This window comes from Oncorhynchus tshawytscha, linkage group LG16 (assembly GCF_018296145.1).
Source record: "Oncorhynchus tshawytscha isolate Ot180627B linkage group LG16, Otsh_v2.0, whole genome shotgun sequence".
Taxonomy (NCBI): Eukaryota; Metazoa; Chordata; class Actinopteri; order Salmoniformes; family Salmonidae; genus Oncorhynchus; species Oncorhynchus tshawytscha.
This window is the reverse complement of record NC_056444.1, coordinates 45,825,521-45,847,610: the sequence shown is the minus strand read 5'-3', so window position 1 is coordinate 45,847,610 and position 22,090 is coordinate 45,825,521. Positions and strand designations below refer to the sequence as shown.

Here is a 22,090-nt window from a genome sequence, read left to right as displayed (position 1 = left end):
TGACATTTCACAACATTTTATACTATATTAAAGCTTTGTAATAGCATTTACTTTCACAAACTCTGACAATAGACACAAGTCATTTTGGCATCACAAGTACAGTCATGTCAAACAGTTCTTCCTCTTTGATTAACTGAAGGTCATAGTTCTACTCTAAATTTCCCGCTTGGTCATAATCAATCTTCGTTCTCAGTCACTTCCAAAACAGATCAACCTGTCTTCACAAGAACATATCCAATGTAATTATATAGAGTCCAGTCTCTTTGCAAGCAGGTCTGGCACATGAAACATCACCTAAATAAATCACCTAATTATACTCTCTACTCCTCCATAACCCATCACCAACTTGCAAAGCCCATTGGGACTTGTAGTTCAAAGCACCGGTGGAGTTTTTTTGCCCATTCCACCAATCAAACCTGAGAACAGTGCAGGTTATAAGAAGATGGGAGGAGTTTCTCATTCACATATCATTGAACAGGCCACTCAGAAAGCATTATAACTCAGCTATAAATATTGCTATAGACATTTATCATACAGTACAGTGCATCATTGGCTCATCCCCCTAGAAAAAGGGGGTCAGTGCGTAAGATGGTTGCCGGGGATCCAGGTCCCAGAGGCGGTGACGTCATCCAGAATGAGGTCCATCTCCAAGTGCCTCCTCTAACTCCACTATGCTTCAGGTCAAAGCAGTGTGAAACCAGAGTGAGATTTAAGCCAGGTGTGAATAAGCAGGAAACCAGCTTGGGGTTATATCCATGTGTGAATAGAAGAGTCAACACAGTCAAAGGGAGGATCCAGAGATTCTATATTTGATATAAGGGACGTGGGTATCAATTCCTCGGTATCTAAAGCAATTGCTCAATACAAGGTACGTTTCTTAGGACATTTCTTAATCCATGGTACAGTGCTCCCAATCAGGTTTCTGAGGCAGTCTTGGGTTAGGGGTGGTACAGTAAAGCTGACATCTCTTCCAGTCTTAAAGCAAAATCTTTCTGAAAGCAAAGAGTTCCTTTCTGTCTTTGGGCTCTATAAACAGAAGGGATATGTGGAGGGTAGACGGACTGGGGGTTTCCTAGGTCCTTGGACCCCGGGTAGGGTGGAGGCAGCCAGGGGGAATAGGCTGGAATCTGGGTGGAGGGAGACTCAGGCCTCACTGCTGCACTCATAGATGTTGTCCTCCACCAGAGCAATGACCTGCTCAAACTTGTGGTGCAGCTGAGTACGCTTCGCTGTGGGGTTGGACTCAAGAGCACTCACCACCTAACAGAGAGAGAGGGAGAAGGAGAGCGAGAAAGAAACAGTTCAGACAATGGCCAAGTGAGCAACCTTACAACACGTATCTACCCACAGTTAGAGAATGAGAGCGAGAGAGAGAAATAGAGAGACTCATTTCAGTAACCCTCAAGTGTTCATGCATTCTGCAGCACAAGACAGATTCTCAACCACCTGCCCAGACAGAGAAAGAGTACTTCAGCAGTTCTTCAGCCTTCATGCATGACTCTCTCCCCACAAGAGCCTTTACTGTTCACATACAGTGGGGCAAAAAAGTATTTAGTCAGCCACCAATTGTGCATGTTCTCCCACTTAAAAAGATGAGAGAGGCCTGTAATTTTCATCATAGGGACACTTCAACTATGACAGACAAAATTAGAAAAAAAAATCCCGAAAATCACATTGTAGGATTTTTTATGAATTTATTTGCAAATTATGGTGGAAAATAAGTATTTGGTCAATAACAAAAGTTTCTCAATACTTTGTTATATACCCTTTGTTGGCAATGACAGAGGTCAAATGTTTTCTGTTAGTCTTCACCAGGTTTTCACACACTGTTGCTGGTATTTTGGCCCATTCCTCCATGCAGATCTCCTCTAGAGCAGTGCCGTTCATCCTGTTTTGGGGCTGTTGCTGGGCAACACGGACTTTCAACTCCCTCCAAAGATTTTCTATGGGGTTGAGATCTGGAGACTGGCTATGCTACTCCAGGATCTTGAAATGCTTCTTACGAAGCCACTCCTTCGTTGCCCGGGCGGTGTGTTAGGGATCATTGTCATGCTGAAAGACCCAGCCACGTTTCATCTTCAATGCCCTTGCTGATGGAAGGAGGTTTTCACTCAAAATCTCACGATACATGGCCCCATTCATTCTTTCCTTTACACGGATCAGTCGTCCTGGTCCCTTTGCAGAAAAACAGCCCCAAAGCATGATGTTTCCACCCCCATGTTTCACAGTAGGTATGGTGTTCTTTGGATGCAACTCAGCATTCTTTGTCCTCCAAACACGGCGAGTTGAGTTTTTACCAAAAAGTTCTATTTTGGTTTCATCTGACCATATGACATTCTCCCAATCTTCTTCTGGATCATCCAAATGCTCTCTAGCAAACTTCAGACGGGCCTGGACATGTACTGGCTTAAGCAGGGGACACGTCTGGCACTGCAGGATTTGAGTCCCTGGCGGCGTAGTGTGTTACTGATGGTAGGCTTTGTTACTTTGGTCCCAGCTCTCTGCAGGTCATTCACTAGGTCCCCCGTGTGGTTCTGGGATTTTTGCTCACCGTTCTTGTGATAATTTTGACCCCACGAGGTGAGATCTTGCGTGGAGCCCCAGATCGGGGGAGATTACCAGTGGTCTTGTATGTCTTCCATATCCTAATAATTGCTCCCACAGTTGATTTCTTCAAACCAAGCTGCTTACCTATTGCAGATGCAGTCTTCCCAGCCTGTTGCAGGTCTAAAATTCTGTTTCTGGTGTCCTTTGACAGCTCTTTGGTCTTGGCCATAGTGGAGTTTGGAGTGTGACTGTTTGAGGTTGTGGACAGGTGTCTTTTATACTGATAACAAGTTCAAACAGGTGCCATTAATACAGGTAACGAGTGGAGGACAGAGGTCTGTGAAAGCCAGAAATCTTGCTTGTTTGTAGGTGACCAAATACTTATGTTCCACCATAATTTGCAAATAAATTCATTAAAAATCCTACAATGTGATTTTCTGGATTTTTTTTCTCATTTTGTCTGTCATAGTTGAAGTGTACCTATGATGAAAATTACAGGCCTCTCTCATCTTTTTAAGTGGGAGAACTTGCACAATTGGTGGCTGACTAAATACTTTTTTGCCCCACTGTACTATTTACAAAACAAAATGCCTGTGCTGCCTTTCATGCCTGCTAGTTGTCATGCGTTCAGTGGGTGTTACTGGCAGCATGTGTCCAGTGAGAGGGCTGTGTGCGAGAATGTGTCATTCAGAAGTGATTCATAGAGAGTCCCAGAGAAACCTCTGAGTGTTAGAGGGCACTTTAGTCACTACACTGCAGGAAAGTGTTTATTTATAAGGGGGAAATGTGCCTTAAAATGTTTTGTGCAACTGGCTTAAAGTTAAGGAAACTTTAAGGGGAAAGATGAGGGGAAAATTCATTTAAGCTGTTTTATGCAACTGGGCCCCGGTGTCTGCTGGTACAGGAGAATGGCAGGTATAACAGCAGTTAAACATATGAGGGTCCTCAGACATTAGGATGAGGGTCCTCAGACATTATGATGAGGGCCCTCAGACATCATCACTGTCTGAATCATTCCACGGAACAGTAGGTGTGTGTGTGTGCGCGCGGGTCTTTTTCGGGTCTGGGTGAAGGAGGGTGTGTGGGGTTGTGAAGAGGCCGTTAGATCTTTAAAGAAGCATGTGATCACCTGTACTGATGCTTCATCTCTCTCTTTCTCTCTGAAACTCTAAACTCCATGTGGAATATAGACTGTGATAAGGCTGGAGATAGGGCCAGTTTAAACGTGTCAAACAGCTCATCCAGGGCAGAGGTAGTGGGAGAGATAGCAGATCTTACCTGGTTTCTGTATTTCTTGGCGTATTTGTAGATCTCCGTCAAGGCCAGGTTGGTATTGAACTCGTTTCTGTATTTCTGTAACAGAGTGAGCGTATTGTTCCGATATACAGTCAAAAGTTTGTGTACACCTACTCATTCAAGGGTTTTTCTTTATTTTTACTATTTTCTACATTGTAGAATAGTAGTGAAGACATCAAAACTATGAAATCACACACATGGAATCATGTAGTAACCAAAAAAAGTGTTAAACAAATGAAAATATATTTTATATTTGAGATAGTTTGTCTTGATGACAGCTTTGCACTCTTAGCATTCTCTCAACCAGCTTCAAGAGGGAGGTACCTGGAATGAGTTTCAATTGTGTATCTTGTTAAAAGTTGATTTGTCAAATGTCTTTCCTTTCTTAATGCATTTGAGCCAATCAGCTGTGTTGTGACTAGGTAGGGTGGTATACCAAGTCCATATTATGGCAAGAACAGCTAAAATAAGCAAAGACAAATAATAGTCCATCATTACTTTAAGACATGAAGGTCAGTCAATAGGGAACATTTCAAGAATTTTGAAAGTTCCTTCAACTGCAGTCGCAAAAACCATCAAGCGCTATGATGAAACTGTCTCTCATGAGGACCGTCACAGGAAAGACCCAGAGTTACCTCTGCAGCAGAGGATAAGTTCATTAGAGTTAACTGCACTTCAGATTGCAGCCCAAATAATGCTTCACAGAGTTCAAGTAACAGACACATCTCAACATCAACTGTTCAGAGGAGACTGTGTGAATCAGGCCTTCATGGTCAAATTGCTGCAAAGAAACCACTACTAAAGGACACCAATAAGAAGAAATTTGCTTGGGCCAAGAAACACGAGCAATGGACATTAGACCGGTGGAAAGCTGTCCTTTGGTCTGATGAGTCCAAATGTGAGATGTTTTGGTTCCAACCGCTGTGTCTTTGTGAGACGCAGAGTAGGTGAACAGATGACCTCCGCATGTGTGGTCCCCAATGTGAAGCATGGAGGAGGAGGTGTGATGGTGTGCGGGTGATTTGCTGGTGACACTGTCAGTGATTTATTTAGAATTCAAGGCACACTTAACCAGTATGGCTACCACAGCATTCTGCAGCGATTATGCCATGCCATCTGGTTTGCGCTTAGTCACTTGTTTTTCAACAGGACAATGACCCAAAACACACCTCTAGACTGTGTAAGGGCTATTTGAGCAAGAAGGAGAGTGATGGAGTGCTGCATCAGATGACCTTGCCACCACAATCACCTGACCTCAACCCAATTAAGATGGTTTTGGATGAGTTGGACCGCAGAGAAAGAAAAGCAGCCAACAAGTGCTCAGCATATGTGTAGAACTCCTTCAAGACTGTTGGAAAAGCATTCCTCATGAAGCTGGTTGAGAGAATGCCAAGAGTGTACAAAGCTATTGAGGCAAAGGGGGGCTACTTTGAAGAATCTCCCATATAAAATATATTTTGATTTGTTGAACACTGTTTTGGTAACTACATGATTCCATATGTGTTATTTCATGGTTTTGATGTCTTCACCATTATTCTACAATTTAGAACATAGTAAAAATAAAGAAAAACCCTTGAATGAGTAGGTGTGTTCAAACTTTCGACTGGTAGTGTAAACAAAAAAAAATCTAAAAGTAATACATGAATTAACAGTGTAGCACCGTTGAATGCAGTGACAGTCTGCCACCAAGGATAACAAATTACAATCAATCAATCAATATATTGATCTGTCACCCCTTGCTCTCTCACCCGTGACTCCTCGGCCAAGTGGGCGTTCATCTCCTGCTCGCTCAGTGGCGCCATCTCCTGGATCTGCTTGTAGTAGCACTGCACCCTCTTCTTGTACTCTGGGATCTCCTTGGCATACAGCAGCTTGTTGGTGGGAGAGTCCTGAAACAAGACACAGTCCTATTTAGTCAAAGTAACCTCTATGGAGCTTTTAGTAGTTAACCAAACAAGTTCTGTCCTTTACCACTCTCCTGACCACGACCAGTATGTAATAAACCACTGCCTGTGTTTGGTTGTCAGATTGTTTTCAGTATGACAGTGCTCAGTCCAGTGTATGGTGAGTGTGGTCTATGGTCAGTGAGTTGTTAATGAGACTGTGGGCAGCATGGTCTGTGGTCATAATGTAGTTGGTCTATGGTTGGTCTACGGTCCATGGTCATAGTGAGTGGTTGGTGTTATCAGTGTGTGAGTAGGTCAGCACCTCCTTATGCTGAGACAAAGAAGGGAGGGCCCAGGGTTTCCTCTCCTCACAATAGGAAAGTTAAACAAGCCATATCCACAGCCACAGAGAACCAGGCCAGACATAACAACCCTTCATTCTACTTACATCTGCTACTTCTCCAAGTTACTGACAGCATTTACAATGGTACTGAAAGCATTATTCAATCACTAAGGTACACATACAAGGTATTGGGTTGAGCTGAGCATACAGATATGTAGGCTATGCATTTGCGTGTGTGTGTGTGTGGTATCGGAGCTAGGAAGACTCCAGCCACTGCCCCTCCTCCTGATAGGGATCCCTCTCTTCCTGTCCACAAGGTCATTTCATTTCCTGTGGTTCCTCCATCTGCCTGACGACCCCCCTTGACCCCTAATAACCGCCCACACCCCCTCCATCCCTACTGTATGTCTGCAGGCCACCAGATAAGGTTTTCGTGGAAGCAGCTTCGTTTCTAAGCCCTCTCTCACCCCTGCAGAGCGATGTCCTGTCCTCTGACCGCTACACACGCACACTTGTGTATTATACTTGTGAGGACTTTTTGGGGATTCCCATTCAAAGTCCTATTTACCCTAAACCTGACACTAACCCAGGGTTTGTCAAACTCGGTCCTTTTGGTTTTTGCCCTAGCACTACACAACTGATTCAAATAATCAACTAATTATCAAGCTTTGATCATTTGAATCAGCGTTAGTTAGTGTTAGGGAAAAAAAACTAAATGTGCACACCTTGGGTCCCGTGGACCTGCCCTAACCCTAGTTCTAAACCTAACCCTTAAGCCTAAAATAGTCTTTTTTCTTTTTAGGACTGGCCAAATGTCCGATGAGCATCGGGATGTGAGCATCTAGATGTTTTTACGGTGCCACGGTGTGTTTCTTTGTTTGTGTGTGTTTCACATGCTTGAGGTGCTTGCATTGGCTCTTTGGCAATGAACAAGTGGAATAGATCAGCATTGTTTGACAAATATCTCAAGGGAGGAAGTCAGTCAGAGAGACAGGAAGCAGTGTGTATGCTAGGGGTCACAACGTCCGAGGGATGAGACTGATTTGTGGGGAGTAAGGGCACTGAAAGACACACACACACACACACACACACACACACACACACACACACACACACACACACACACACACACACACACACACACACACACACACACACACACACACACACACACACACACACACACACACACACACACACACACACACACACACACACACACACACACACACAATTCCTGGTGCTCATGACCTTGGTTGAGCAGACTGGGCTGAAATAACATGAGGAGAGGTAGACAGAGCTGACGGACTGACTGGAGAAAGGAGGGGAGGGAGGTTGGCAGGGACTGGGGAGGAAACTGGGGATTTCTGCACTCGTCTTTTCCTACTACCACTGACTTTGCTGATAACTATTTTGTTGAGGGAAAATGTACTTGTTAAGACCGTGATATGTGGTTGTCTCACCTAGCTATCTGAAGATTAATTCAATAATTGTAAGTTACTCTGGATAAGAGATTCTGCTGTCAAAAATGTCTTTTTTTTCTGTGTGTAAGAGTATATGCTGTAGGTACAGCAGTCTTGTGTATTTGTATCAGGGCCGGCTCTAGCCTTTTGGGTACCCTAAGTGAGATTTGGGTAACCAAAATTGTCTGCCTCTTGACAGTGGAGAGAAAAATGTACCCTTTAAAAATGAAATATCCAGCAATTCTACACATTATGCCAAGGAGGCGTAAAGAAAATATTGCAGTTTTAAAGGAAGTTTTCTGCAGTTTTACACATTTTGCCATGGAGTGAAGAGAACATTTTGCAATTTTATAAGAAATATCATGCAATTCTACTTATTTCGCCATGAGGCAGAGATATATTTTTGCAGTTTTAAAGCACATTTCCTGCAATTCTACACATTTTGTCATGACATGTGTGCCGGTCGGTATTCGGCCATAATTACTACAAGTTTAGATAACTGGCTAGACTAACTTACAATCTAAAAGTTGTTAGCTGACATGGCTAATTGAGTGACTGTCAAAAAAAGAGAAAATCTGCTGATACACAACCAAATTTCCAATTTACACCTTATATATTCTACTATTATAACTCTCAACAGTGAGTTGAGACCCCGACTGAGTTCCAAAGAAACAAAAAAAACATTGGGGGGGGGAGGCGCTAGCGGCCGGGGGCCCTAAGCGACTGCTGATGTGTAACCACGTCTATGAGTGTGTGTTTACCTAGCAGTGAATATGTGTATGTGTGTATGCATGTTTATGTGTACTGTATTACATGTGTAGTGTACTGTATCACATGTACCATAAAAGTGTATGTAATGCATGTGTGAAGTGTTTTTGTGTCTCACCTTGCCCAGCTGCAGGTCTGAAATGGAGCAGGCGTCTATGAAGGCCTGGGCGATGACAGACAGACATGCATCCATGTGATCCGTCTTATCAATGTCAAACACAAACTGAGGGTTCTTCAGGATGTTCACCCAGAAGCGCAAAGGTAAACTAAGGAGATGGGAAAACATTCTGTGAGCTTCAGAAAACATTTAGCATTAGAGGTACTATAGTATTGATGAGTAGATGATCCGATGTATCTAGTTCCCCTACCTGTTGGTCTTCCAGATGTGCAGGGTGTCGGGGTCGGTGATGCCCCTCTTGTCCGCCTGCTCCTCCAGGAAGTCAAAGAAGTATTTGATGGCCAGTGGGGGACGCTCTGCGGGAATACTGAGGATGGCCTGGAAAAGGTCGTCCAGGAACTTCTGCAATGTTCCCTACGGAATCACAACACAGATGGGATCAGACACAGAACCAGAACTGGGATCAAGATGGATTGTTTGGAATTCCAGGATGATGTCACTGTAAATAGAACTGGTAATGGGATGATTAATAATGATTAAGGAGTGATGCCTCTGGTTTAGCCAGCTACTCTGATTGTCATGCCAAACTGTTTAGGCTCACGATTGGACATGATAAGGAGTTGGCGAGCTGAAGCAGTAACAGACCCAAACTAGGCTGGCACTGCTTTCTGTCACAGACTGCAAATCGTTCAAGATGGCTGCCATGTATTTTTTATTTTCTGACCTTGGTGGAGAGGAGGCGTGTCAGGTAGATCTCAGGGAGGACCTTCTTACGGTGACTCTGTCTGTGGGACTTCTTATTCTCAAACGGCTCATCATGAGGCAGGACCTAGATGGGCAGGGGGCAGGTCAGGGTACAAAAACATCCATTCAGCACCATGGGAAATTACCTCATTCTAAACGGGAATCTACTGTACTGTAGGTGTGACTAACATTTGACAGGGAGATGAAATTATTATTTTTTGTGTTATTTTTGGAAAAGTTCAGTTAATACGTCTTCCATTTCAAAAGGTTTCTCTTATTCTTGCCTCATGAATACGACCCAGGAATCACAGTGGGGATTTATGAGGTATGACTAACATGATGTCACTTTATGAAATACTGCAAGTTGGAAAAGTCTGGAATTTTCTCTTACGCAGTACCAGTATCATGTGACATGCTCCTACAGGTCTTAGCTAGGACAGGGCTATGGAGCCGGGGCAGAAAGACACTGGCGTTTGTCGTCTACTGAGCCTGTCAACAAGCTCCAGTCCAGGCCAGCACACCATAATATGAAGTCCTACAACAAACAACTGCACACTAAAAATGACTGAAGCAAGAACTCATGTCAAACCCAAAGTCATATGAGTTTTTTTCAATGGCTAATGTGCAATTAGCGCTGTCATGTCCTTGCTCCAGCTTTCCTACAAGCACATGCACACTCAAAATCTTACGAAAGTATGTAGTCAGATGTATTGCTCAGGCCTTCACTGTGTCTGTCTGAGTTAAATTGAGCTCTCTCTGAGACCAATGGGGCCGATGACAGAAGGAACGGGGTCAATGGGGGTGAATGAGAAAGCTCTCTGTCCATGTGTGTGTGTGAGTGAGTGTGTCTGTACTTACCAAATGGACATATTTCTCTGTGTCCAAGTCTTTGGCTGCAGAGGGAGAGAAAAAAACAGAACAAAACAATCAGAAATCAGAGGAGAGAGAGAGAGAAATCAGAGGAGAGAGAGAGCGAGAAAGAGGCAGTTTGAAAAAAAGAAGATTGGAGGAGGGAAGGCGAGTGAAAGACAGTAAAAAGAAAAAGAGAGAGTATGTAAGAGCCAACGATTCAGGTGGATTGGGAGCTGAGTGAAAAAAATAAAGATTATGAGTGAAAGAATGAGGGAGAAAAGCTGAAGAGAAACAGACAGAGTTTGTGATTGGTGCTGGAGCCAGTCTAATGAGTTTACAAAGCTCAGGCACACACACACACACAACCCCCCCCATGGTGACTGTGCTCTCATTACTCCAGGCCTAGCTTTGTCTGGCAGACAGGTTTAGGCCCCGGTCCCAGTCCAGACCCTCTGAGGGGATCACAAAAAGGGGTAAATGTGTTTTACATTAGCCAGGGTTTACTTCACATCCATTTAGCCTGTTTCTGGCCCAATATGACTGAGAGGAGAGGCCCTAATCATTAGGGTGGACAGAGCGGGTCTGTCAGAACTAAGATCTGTTCTGGGTGAGGTTAGCAGACCATCCCAAATGTTGACGTCACAGTAGAGAATCATCTGGTACAGGGAACACTCCCCCTCCTGTTTCATCTGGGGCTAGATATCTGTTCATGCTTATGGCTACTGGACATCAACCATGCTGTAGAAAGGTCTAAATGTCTGGTTGGCCCTGTCTATAGTCGGACGGGGCCACAGTGTCTCCCGACCCCTCCTGTCTCAGCCTCCAGTAATTATGCTGCAATGTGTTGGGGGGCTAGGGTCAGTCTGTTATATCTGGAGTATTTCTCCGGTCTTATACGGTGTCCTGTGTGAATTTAAGTATGCTCCCTTTAATTCTCTCTCTCTCTGATGACCTGAGCCCTAGGACCATGCCTCAGGACTACCTGGCCTGATGACTCCTTGCTGTCTCCAGTCCACCTGGTCGTGCTGCTGCTCCAGTTTCAACTGTTCTGCCTGCGGCTATGGAACCCTGACCTGTTCACCGGATGTCCTACCTGTCCCAGACCTGCTGTTTTCGACTCGCTCACTCTATCGCACCTGCTGTCTCTAACTCTGAATGATCGACTATGAAAAGCCAACTGACATTTACTCCTGAGGTGCTGACCTGTTGCACCCTCTACAATCACTGTGATTATTATTATTATTTCCTGCTGGTCATCTATGAACATCTTGGCCATGTTCTGTTCCCTTTCTAGGGAGTTTTTCCTAGCCACCATGCTTCTACATCTGCATTGCTTGCTGTTTGGGGTTTTAGGCTGGGTTTCTGTACAGCACTTTGAGATATCAGCTGATGTAAAAAGGGCTTCATAAATACATCTGATTGATTTATTGATTGATGTACTGTGTGTGTGCGTGCATCCGTGTGTGATTGAATAAGCGAGACTGCTACAGCGTGTTTTATGGCGGGAAATGTATGCATGTCGGTGGTTTGATGTGTGAGTGTGTGTAATATGCTCAGGATGAAGTGAGTGTGTGTGGTTTTATCATAATAAAGTTTCTATTTTTCTAAGCATGTAGGAGTGTGTGACAAGGTGACAGAGAGTGTGTGTGTGTGACCTACCTCTCCCCAGGGTGTTGTCTCTCTTGTCTTTCATGCTCATGGCGAACGACGCCCCCTCTGGGATCTGTGGGAGGGTTCAGAGGTCACAGGGACAGGGGTGAGAGGGGGAGCACGAGAACTGGATCATTATCTGCTGCCTCAGGGTATGTGTGTGTGTTCGGGTGTGTGTGTGAGTCTGAAGTGGCAGGGTGGCTCCAGGGGGGCTCCAGGAGGGTTCCAGGGGGGCTCGCTGGGCTCATTAAAGTCAACACAGGGAAATGGATTGAACAGCCTTGCCAGTGAACCGAGACTGTTAGTACACACTGTGCCTCACTGCCTTCACAACTCAGCACTAACTTAACAGAGCACGTAACAGCACTGGTAACAGGGCAAAGGTTATAGGTCACCGCCCGACTGTTTACACACACAAATACACTCAGACACACAGAATTACTCTGACACATTACAAACATGACAAGACACTAGAAAATGCCAAGACCCCCAATTTTTTTTTTACACCAAGACAAACACACAAATACCCACCACAGACAATGACAGATACAAATAAAAACAGAAATCACACAAAAACAGACAACATGTGTATGATGACATAAACAAACATACAGTCACAGAGGGGCACCACACACACATACTGTATTGACACCCATCTGTATGCAAACACAGATAAACAGAATGTGGCACTCCTTGGGCAGTCAACATTTACAGTGACTTCTCACCCTCACCTCTCTGTTACTTCCACCCTTGCTGTGAGTGTGTTAATGTCAGGGAAAACACACAGACACAGGGGACACACACCACGCACAACCTCACTTATGCATCCACTCACGCAGGCACAGGTGAGTTGGTGTGTGTGTTGTGGGAGCAGAGCCTTGCCTGGTAATGCGTGACTGTGTTGAGTTTCTTCCTGCCATCCTCCATCACTGAAGTGTTATCCAGGTCCTGGAGGATCCTGCTGTTACTACCAGACGCAAACCATTCTACAGCACAGCAGAGAGGGGGGAAAAAGGGAGAGAGGGACGAGGAAAGGGACAATAATGTTATAAATGTTCAAATGCATTTGGCCATCTATTGTATAAGCTTCATGCCAGTTGTGCTACAAAGCAAGAGTTGATCTGGGGTCCCTTTCAAAAAATGTCTTTCTCAATCAATCTAAATAAAGGAAGGAGAATAAAATACAGTTCTCTCACCCAGGTCTACGTCCTCTGCCTGGGGCCACTGCGAGAAGGGCAGGTTCTTATAGAAGGCATCTAGAATCTTATCCTTCACCTGGCAGATGGTGTCTGTGTTCATCACTCTCACGGCCAGAGAGTCCATCCCACAGCCCTGGAACGAGACATTGATGTTCTGGACACAAAGAGAGGGAGGACATTAGAGTAGGCAGGGTAGGTCACTATTTAATTAGGACATTATAAACAGGATTATATAGAGGTGAATGATTGACACATGATACATGCATACAGCAAGACTTTTAGATTTTTTATTAACCAATCAGTGGTCAGTATATGAAATCAGCATTGCGGTGTTGTGACTGACCTGTGGCTTGGCCTCGATGTTCTCTCTGAGCAGCCACTCCTCGTTGAGGGTGTACCGGGCCTTCCCTGTGATGGCGTCTATAGAACCCTTGTTGATCTGCTGCTTGATGGCACACAGTAGCAGGAAGAAGGGCTCGCCCACTGTCTCCTGAAGAAAACATCACAGTAACATGTTAAAAACGTAACAGATAGCTTTGAGAACTGAGGGATGATGTTTCTCAGTAAGGGGTTCAACTACATTGACAGTGGATCCTCATGATTTCATAAAAAGATCAAGGTGAGTCTCGTTTTTTATCCCGCCATCCTTCCCACACCTTGAGGTAGCTGTACATGCAGATAGACATCCAGTTGGTGAGCATCTTCTCCACCACAGACTCTGTGCGTCGCAGCATCAGCTTGGGGTTCTTGGCGGCCGAGGCGTCGATCAGGTCCACCAGCAGATCCTTCATAATGCTGGTGTAGTACTCCAGTTTACCATGGAGGGCGATAGTGAGCAAGGACGCCAGGCTACACCTGAGGAAAGAGAGACAAAAGAAAAACACCAAAATGTGTATGAGAATAGAGTACAGAGACATGCAAGAGGATTTACTCCCCGTACCTGAGAACACACAGAGTTATGTAGTTCAGAAAGGAAATACCACTTGTACATTTAACCATTTATTAGAAAATATAACCATACATAGTTTTGGCATTAGCAAGAGACACCAGCGCATGTGTGCGTGTGACATCTGGCATTGAGGAAGCATGTGTAGAACTGGTCAACTTCAATAGACCGCATGTAAGTAGAGTGTCAAATACATTTGGTGTAATATCAGCTGATGCCACCACACTGGGGTTTCCCTTCTGAACTGGCTCCGCTTTATTTATGAGTGGTCCAAATGGATAGAGGGTGTGGACGGGGTAATTTCCATAACAAAGAGCCTTTTATCCAGGAGACCAGGTAGGGGAAATATTATAGCTGCTGTGTTGCTTAGCCTGGAGAGGGAGGGAAGTGGTTTGGTCTCAGGTAACCTAATGTAGCAGGAGTAAAAGAAATGCCTGAGTTCCTAAATCTAGTTTTCAGCAGAAAAGGAAGCTAGGTTGAAGATATCCCTGAAAATTGGATGCATCCGGTTGTTGGCAACTACGCTAAGGGTGGGACTCGGGAATATCCCAGTTCTTTGAAGAGCCTTCAGAACAACATTGTTTTTACACAGATATGCTGAGGTGTTGTATGGAGCTGTCATATTCTACACAAACACTTTGAACTGGGAAGAGGTGGATACATAGGATCATTAGTTAGGGTCCGATTCCGACTTAGGAAATTACGCCTTTCTTATGCACGCCTTTCTTACGCAAAGTGTTTGACAATGGTCCAGTCATTGTAAAGCGCGCACCAGGCTCCAGGTTTACCTGCTATGTGTGGTCTCCTCGTTATGGCGAACGTGACAGAATAACCCACCATAAAAGGACCAAGCAGCGTGTTAAGGAGGGATGGACCTGGGAGGACATTTTGGACGGAGCAGGACCTTGGACACAGGCTGAGGAGTCGCCTAGGAGCAAGAGAGGACAGCAATGACGTCGGGAAGGTAGGCCACAGAAACCCCAAGATTGTTTTTGGGGAGGGGCACATGGAGCAGTCGGCGAAGTTGAGGGGTGAGTCAGAGATTGTCGAGGCGTTATTGGACAGATTGGAGGAGAGTGAACGGAGGGGGATTATGAGACCTTCGAGGAGTTGTTGATTCAATTGGAGGAGAGTGAAGAGAGAGCTGTTGGTTTGGCGTAGTATGCACGGCATTCGCCATGAGGAGCGTGTTAGCTGTCCGATGCCACCTGTGTCAGTTCCTCGTACTCATTCTGAAATGTGTTAAAATTTCGGAACAATTGATGCCGGCTATACACACCAGGTCTCCAGTGTACTTTCACAACCCGGTGTGTCCTGTTCCTACTGCTCGCACTCTTCTCAAGTGCGCCTCCAGAGTCCAGGACGTCCTGTGTCTCCTTCCCGCACTCACCCTGAGGTGTGTGTCCTCAGCCCGGTACCACCAGTTCCGGCACGACGCACCAGGCCTACAGTGCGCCTCGGCAGTCCAGAGCGTCCGGCTACAGTACCCAGTCCGGAGCGTCCGGTGACAGTATCCAGACCGGAACCTCCGGCGACAGTATCCAGACCGGAACCTCCGGCGACGGTCCCCTGTCCGGAGCCTCCGGCGACGGTCCCCAGTCCGGGGTCTCCGGCGACGGTCCCCAGTCCGGGGTCTCCGGCGACGGTCCCCAGCCCAGGACATCCGGCGATGGTCCACGTAGCGAGTGTCCCCAGCCCGGGGCCTACGGCAAGGATCCGCAGTCCAGAGCCTCCGGAGATGATCCACGGGTCAGTGCTACAAGAGCGGACTCAGTGCAAAGAAGGGGGGCGGCGTCCAGAACCAGAGCCGCCACCTAGGTTAGATGCCCACCCGGACCCTCCCCTATAAGTTCAGGTTTGCGGTCAGGAACCCACACCTTTGGGGGTGGGTGGGGGGGTACTGTCACGCACTGACATTAGTTATCTATGTTTTATGTATTATTTTGGTCAGGTCAGGGTGTGACGAGGGTGGGTATGTGTGTTTTTGTCCTGTTTAAGGTTTTTGTATATCTATGGGGTTTTTGTATATCCATGGGGTTTTTGTATGTCTAGGTAATGTAGGTCTATGGTGGCCTGAATTGGTTCCCAATCAGAGGCAGCTGTTTATCGTTGTCTCTGATTGGGGATCCTATTTAGGTTGCCATTTTCCATTTTGGTTTTGTGGGTTATTGTCTATGTGTAGTTGCCTGGCAGCACTCCTGTTACATAGCTTCACGTTCGTTTTTGTTGTTTTGTTAGTTTGTTTAGTGTTCTTTGTGGAATAAAAGAAGAATGTATTCTTGGTCTCGCTGCACCATGGTCTCCTCGTTATGACGAACATGACATACAGTGCATGGAGACTGCTGTTGTTTCTATGGAAAAAAGAAAGTAGATGCTTTTTCCACTTGAAACCTGCAGGTTCGCTCCACCTTATTCATGGTTTCCTGGCATGTAAAACTGGTGGAATTATGAGGGAATTAAGTCAAGGTCAGTATACCGCTTATCTGTAGACACACCTCTGCCACACCTTCATTTCTTAGATCTCTACCCCGAACGAATAGCGGGTGAATAAGCGTGCTATTCTCATGCTTAAGTTCAAGGTCAGAATACGCATAGAGAGAAATGCATAAAAAGGGAATGACGTTCCATTTTTGCATGTTTAACTTGGGTTGGAATCGGGGCCTTATGCAGTAACAGTGTTTTGGGTTTGAAGTGTGCATGGTTGTCATGATTTTCATGGTTACCTGTCGCGTACGGCAAAGTCCTTCTGTTGCTCCAGCGCGTGGACGAAGGTAACCAGGAAGTGCTTGTTGTTGAGAAGAGTGGAGAAGAGAGTTATGCCCTCTTCCATGTTAGGCTTGGCTGTGTTAGAGGGCTGGAGAGACAAAGAGAATGAGGAGAGAGAAAAGAGGGAGTTACAGTATGTGTATTGAACCAACCTGTTCAGTCAGTCTCCTCCCTAACCCAAATCCACCTCATAACTTCATTTGATCAGGGTATGATCACTAAAAGTCATTATGCAGTTTCTACCTCGGAGCGTTCACCTGCTCTCTCTCACACTCTCAGCCTAGTTAATGAGATGATATCCTATCTAACGGTGCATTAAGCAGTGCTCTGATAAAGTCTTCCCCCTGGACTGCAGCAATATGCTCCTGTTTTCACAGTGACAGGAGAGCGGTGATAAATGGCCAATGTGAGATTTGGACGCTGTGGCCTGGAAAACACGGGAAGGATCTGAAACACTTTATCACTCTTAGACAGGCTCCCCAGGCTGTTGACCCAAAACCATGCAGTGATGCAATAGTAGATCTCTCGCTTTCTCACACACACAACCAGAGATGGCTGTCTACATGGTTACAGTAGAATGTGTGTGGTGCCATTGTTAGGGAGATGGTGGGAAGTGTGTCAACAACCTGCCAGTGTCTGGGTGGGCTGGGGTAGTGTTTGACAACATGAGAACTGCCAGAATCATAAGGACTGGCAGCTGCTGAATGGGAATTAAAATGCAATGTACACACACACACACACACACACACACACACACACACACACACACACACACACACACACACACACACACACACACACTTGTGGTTTCCTTCTATAGTTACTCCTAATCAACAGCCTCACCGTGGAGACGTAATAATCAGTGTGACCCAGTTGTGAAGCAGAGGCGCTGGAGGTAGAGGAGAGCAGAATGGCTAGTGGAACACTTCAGGGGGTTAACTCTTTACCTGCCAGTCCTGCAGAAGGGGGTGTGTCTCAGGGAGGGCTCGTGGACCGAGGGCGTTGTTCTCATAGACGGGCTGGACCAGACTCCTCTCATAGTCTGAACACATCTGAGATAAACACACAGAGAGACAGAATCAGAGTGAGCGGACAGTGTGTGCTTGTGTGTGTGGCGATGTTGGAGTAAGTACAAAATAATAACAATAGAGTGGGTGCTTATATTTCTCCTATTTCACACATGTACAAGTGTGTATTAAAATGCATGTGTGATTGGAAATGTGTTTTTTGCACATCCCAACTCGCCCTTAGACACCGTCGGGAATGTGCGGTCACGGCCATCGTCTACCACTATCAACGGGGAGCCTGAGCAATTAGGGTTAAGTGCCTTGCTCAAGGGTACATTGACAGATCAGCTCGGGGATTCAAACTAGCGACATTTTGGTTACTGGCCCAACACTCTAACCCAGGGGTGTCAAATTAATTCCATAGAGGGCCCAGTGTCTGACGGTTTTTGGATTGTCCTTTCAATTAAGCCCTAGACCACCAGGTGAGGGGAGTTCCTTATTAATTAGTGACCTTAATTCATCAATCAAGTACAAGGGACAAGCGAAAACCCGCAGACACTCGGCCCTCCATGGAATGAGTTTGACACGTGCTCTATTAGCTAAGCTCCTTGCCATTGTTAGGTTGTACTAAAGCGTGTATGTGCATACAAAAGTGTAAGTATGGGTGTATGGTGTGTATGGGTGAGTAGAAGAATGTGTGCTGCGTGCAGCAGTGTGTTTACATAAGTGGGGAAAGTTCTCTTGTGTGAGTGCCCAGCAATGTTCTGTCTCCTTGAAACATCATGTTTAAACATGAAACACACTGTTCTGTCTGTGGAAAAACAGATGGATAGCACACCAGAAAGGAGAAAACACTTACCTGTAACAAATATATGTTCTCCGCTAGTGACTAAAACCACACCACGCTTGAAAAGTTTTGGGACGGAAGAACTATTCAATGTAAATGGTTTCTGATCGAAAATCTCCCTCTAATGGTTGTAGTAAGGTGATACCCACCTTGGGGGAAGAAGGTCGGTGTGTATGTGTGTGTGTGTGTGTGTGTGTGTGTGTGACTGACTCACCTTGGGGAAGAAAGTGCGTGTGACAAACTGTTTGTACTCCAGGAAGGGGATTCCCTGGCTACTGTTCAGCTCCTTAGTCAGGTCTGTCATATCTGTCTGCAGCTCTGCAAAGCCTGGAGGGACACCACAGGGTTAGAGGACAACATCTCACCACCATTCACAGGTCATTTAGTCGAGAACACCTCAGACGACAATGTCTTTTATTCCAGAGCACAGGCCCAGAACCATGCATATGTCTCTACCTAGTTCTAGAACTTTCTTTTACATTCTAGAATATCCCAGAACCCAGGTTTAACTACATTAGCATATTCTGGTGTCACATGACCGTGCCAGCATTTGCAGTCCAGCACAGCATGCAGGGAAATATTTACAAAACACAATCAGAGCTGCCAGATTCAATCTGAGAGTCTCCTATCAGAACCATGTGTGCTAGCAGTAAAACCCACAAGAACCGTATCAACATATCTAAACACATGGGTCTCATAGGTTCTGCTATGAGTGGATTATGTTCTGTCATTACAAGCTGTTATGAGACATGGAGGGGCTGTGTTGTCTCGTTATTGGACATGGGAGATCTCTTTATGGACAAGCTCTTCCTTCCCCAGGATGAGAAGTTTGTTTACGTTTTATACAATAATCACCATGGAGACATTCCGTGTGTGTATCTGTGTGTGTGTGTGTGTCTGGCCAAAACTCCCTCTTAGCATTTCCCTTCGGGATAATACATCTTCTGACAAATAGTCCTTTGGTCAGGCCTGACCATCAATGACTGACTCTACAGCCAAATTCCAATGCTCTTCAGTCACACACCTTATCACTCCCACACATACCAAACTATTATCATTCATCTAGATAGGGGTGTCAAACTCATTCCATGGAGGGTCTAGTATCTGCAGGTTTTTTGTTTTTTCCTTTTAATTAAGCCCTAGACAACCAGGTGTGGGGAGTTCATTAATAATTAGTGACCTTAATTCATTAATCAAGTACACGAAAGACACTCGGCCCTCCGTGGAATAAGTTTGGACACGTGTGATCTGATTTTAGGGCGGCAGGTAGCCTAGTGGTTAGAGCGTTGGGCCAGTAGCCGAAAGGTTGCTGGATCAAATCCCTGAGCTGACGAGGTAAACATCTATTGTTCTGCCCCTGAACAAGGCAGTTAACCCACTGTTCCCCAGTAGGCCATCATTGTAAATAAGAATTTGTTTAACTGACTTGCCTAATTAAATTGTCCCTGCAATATGCCAATCTCTTTACTCCCTTCCCAAACCTGTCCCCCGCCCCTGACACTCTCACCCACATATCTGTGTCCTTCCTAACAAACCTACCCTCCTCTTCTTTCCCTCATACTCCTCCCACACCTCTCCTCACAGAAACATGTCCCTGACTCCTGCCCCTATTTCTTCCTCTCCCACTCTCCATTTCTCTTTCTTTCTTTATCCATCTTTATCTATCTGTCCTATAAATCTGGTCGCTCAGACATTCTGTGGCCTTCAAACTGGCCCACAGTGACCCCCCTCCTCTCGACTCCCCTCTCACACTCCTACCACTTTGCCCCTTCAGAGTAGACACATCTGAAGCAGTGTGTGACCACCATGTTTGTGTGTGAGTGATCACTACTCAGTCTGTGTGTTTTATGAGTCACGCTAACTATGCACACATCTTTCAACTGCTTCCACCACATACAACCACAGACACACACATACGTAAGCGCACACACATAAAAGCCCTATCCCTAAGTGAAGGTCCATGTTTTCTGTTTAGCTTTGGCCCAGGGACATCAGAGAACATGAGTGAGTCTTCAATGGAGCTTAAATAACATCTGAGTGTAGGGAGACCTGCTGGTAGCATTACGAATCACACAGAAACTCCATCCTTTCTGCCAGTACAAGAGAGTGCAATTGTGTGTGTGTGTGTGGTTCTGAACCTTTGCGGATCTCCTCTCTGATCTGGGACTCCATCTCCTCCATCTGCAGCAGAGTCTTCTGCCAGTAGCGCTCCGCCCTCCGGCTCTTAGTACAGTATACCACCAGAGCTGTGTGTGTGTGTGTGTGCAAGGGAGATGGAGTGAGAGAGGAAAAGGGCGAGAGAAAAGGAGGGACAAAAGGGAATGAGGGAAAGTATGTGGGAGAGAAACACACAGAAAGAGACATAAGAGTCAATAAATAGATGCCATATCCTGTTACCACAGGTTGAAATGTTGTAATGAATCAGGACATACTCCATTTGTAAAAGCTCCATACATAAACAGCTTCTGGAGAGAAATAAAAACACACTTGTTCGAAGACACACACACACACACACACACACACACACACACACACACACACACACATTCAAAAAGACACACACACACACACACAACTACGTGAGAACAAACATTCGCACCCACAGACACAAACGTCACATGCGCACACACACACACACACACACACACACACACACACACACACACACACACACACACACACACACACACACACACACACACACACACACACACACACACACACACACACACACACACACACACACACTGGGAGCAGTGGTAACAGTGGTGTCTTTGTGTTGTGTAGACTGGGGGAGAGAGACCCTAACCCCAGAGATCCTTTTATCTCCCTCACATCTGGAGCATCCGTCGCCAGGCAGCCCAGACATCCATCATTCACGGCAACGTCACCAGCCCAGACACTTACCCACAGTGCACAGCAGCAACAGGACGCAGCACACCACGATGGACACCACAATGGCCAGCTCACTACCACCCAGCTGCACCTTGGCTATGATCCTCTGGAAGTTACCCACCTGTACCTAGGGAGGGAGAGAAGGGGAGAAAGAGTAAAGAAAGGAGAGAGGTTGAAAGAAAGGGTGAGATAGGAGGAAAGAGGATTCAGGGGAGAGAACGGTGTTTAGCAGGCATGTTTCGACATACAAATGCAAACATATGTTCTGATGTATAGAAATGCACACAATCTCACATTGACACACACACAATCAAACAAATACACATTCAGGCTAACATGACACACACACACTGGAATGTGTGTGATGGTATTAGTCAACCAGTTCAGGGTAAACAGATGTGACTGGAGAGATGAATTTCACTTCTGCTTTCTGGTTGTCCAACCCAATTCCCTATCACAACCTTGTTGACAAAATTCAGTATGTCTGCTTCAAGGTCCTATTCCCCATATCCTTCTGTTCCTGGACTGAGGAGGGGTATGAGTGGTCTCTCTCTCTGCGGGGTCTCACTCTGGTATAACCAATTCTTTCTCCAAACCATGAAAACATAGCAAGAAAGAGTGTTGGAAAGAAATGCCATTGTTCTGTGTTCATATTTGGTTTGGGGTACAGCAGCCCACACAACCCCTCACACACAGCTCCCCTTATACAGAGGCTCAGCTTCACTTCTGAGCCAAGGGAAAAAAGGGAGGTAAAAGTAGGTAC

At 45.6% G+C, this 22,090-nt stretch overlaps 1 protein-coding gene across 2 annotated transcripts in view; it reads right to left on the bottom strand.

Annotated features, from left to right (window-relative positions):
* Positions 1–22,090, bottom strand: part of LOC112215166 (plexin-D1) — a 99,901-nt gene continuing 77,811 nt past the window's right edge. For both annotated transcript variants that reach the window (XM_042299211.1, XM_042299212.1), the window contains 17 exons: positions 21,340–21,454; positions 20,571–20,678; positions 18,647–18,759; positions 17,526–17,630; positions 16,536–16,666; positions 13,523–13,721; positions 13,210–13,356; positions 12,864–13,020; positions 12,550–12,653; positions 11,677–11,740; positions 10,024–10,058; positions 9,146–9,250; positions 8,672–8,835; positions 8,422–8,569; positions 5,592–5,732; positions 3,826–3,900; positions 1–1,260 (listed from right to left, as the gene is read on the bottom strand). In XM_042299211.1, coding sequence (XP_042155145.1) covers positions 1,144–1,260; positions 3,826–3,900; positions 5,592–5,732; positions 8,422–8,569; positions 8,672–8,835; positions 9,146–9,250; positions 10,024–10,058; positions 11,677–11,740; positions 12,550–12,653; positions 12,864–13,020; positions 13,210–13,356; positions 13,523–13,721; positions 16,536–16,666; positions 17,526–17,630; positions 18,647–18,759; positions 20,571–20,678; positions 21,340–21,454 — 2,028 coding nt within the window. In that variant the 3' untranslated portion in view covers positions 1–1,143. The remainder of the gene's footprint in view (positions 1,261–3,825; positions 3,901–5,591; positions 5,733–8,421; positions 8,570–8,671; positions 8,836–9,145; positions 9,251–10,023; positions 10,059–11,676; positions 11,741–12,549; positions 12,654–12,863; positions 13,021–13,209; positions 13,357–13,522; positions 13,722–16,535; positions 16,667–17,525; positions 17,631–18,646; positions 18,760–20,570; positions 20,679–21,339; positions 21,455–22,090) is intronic.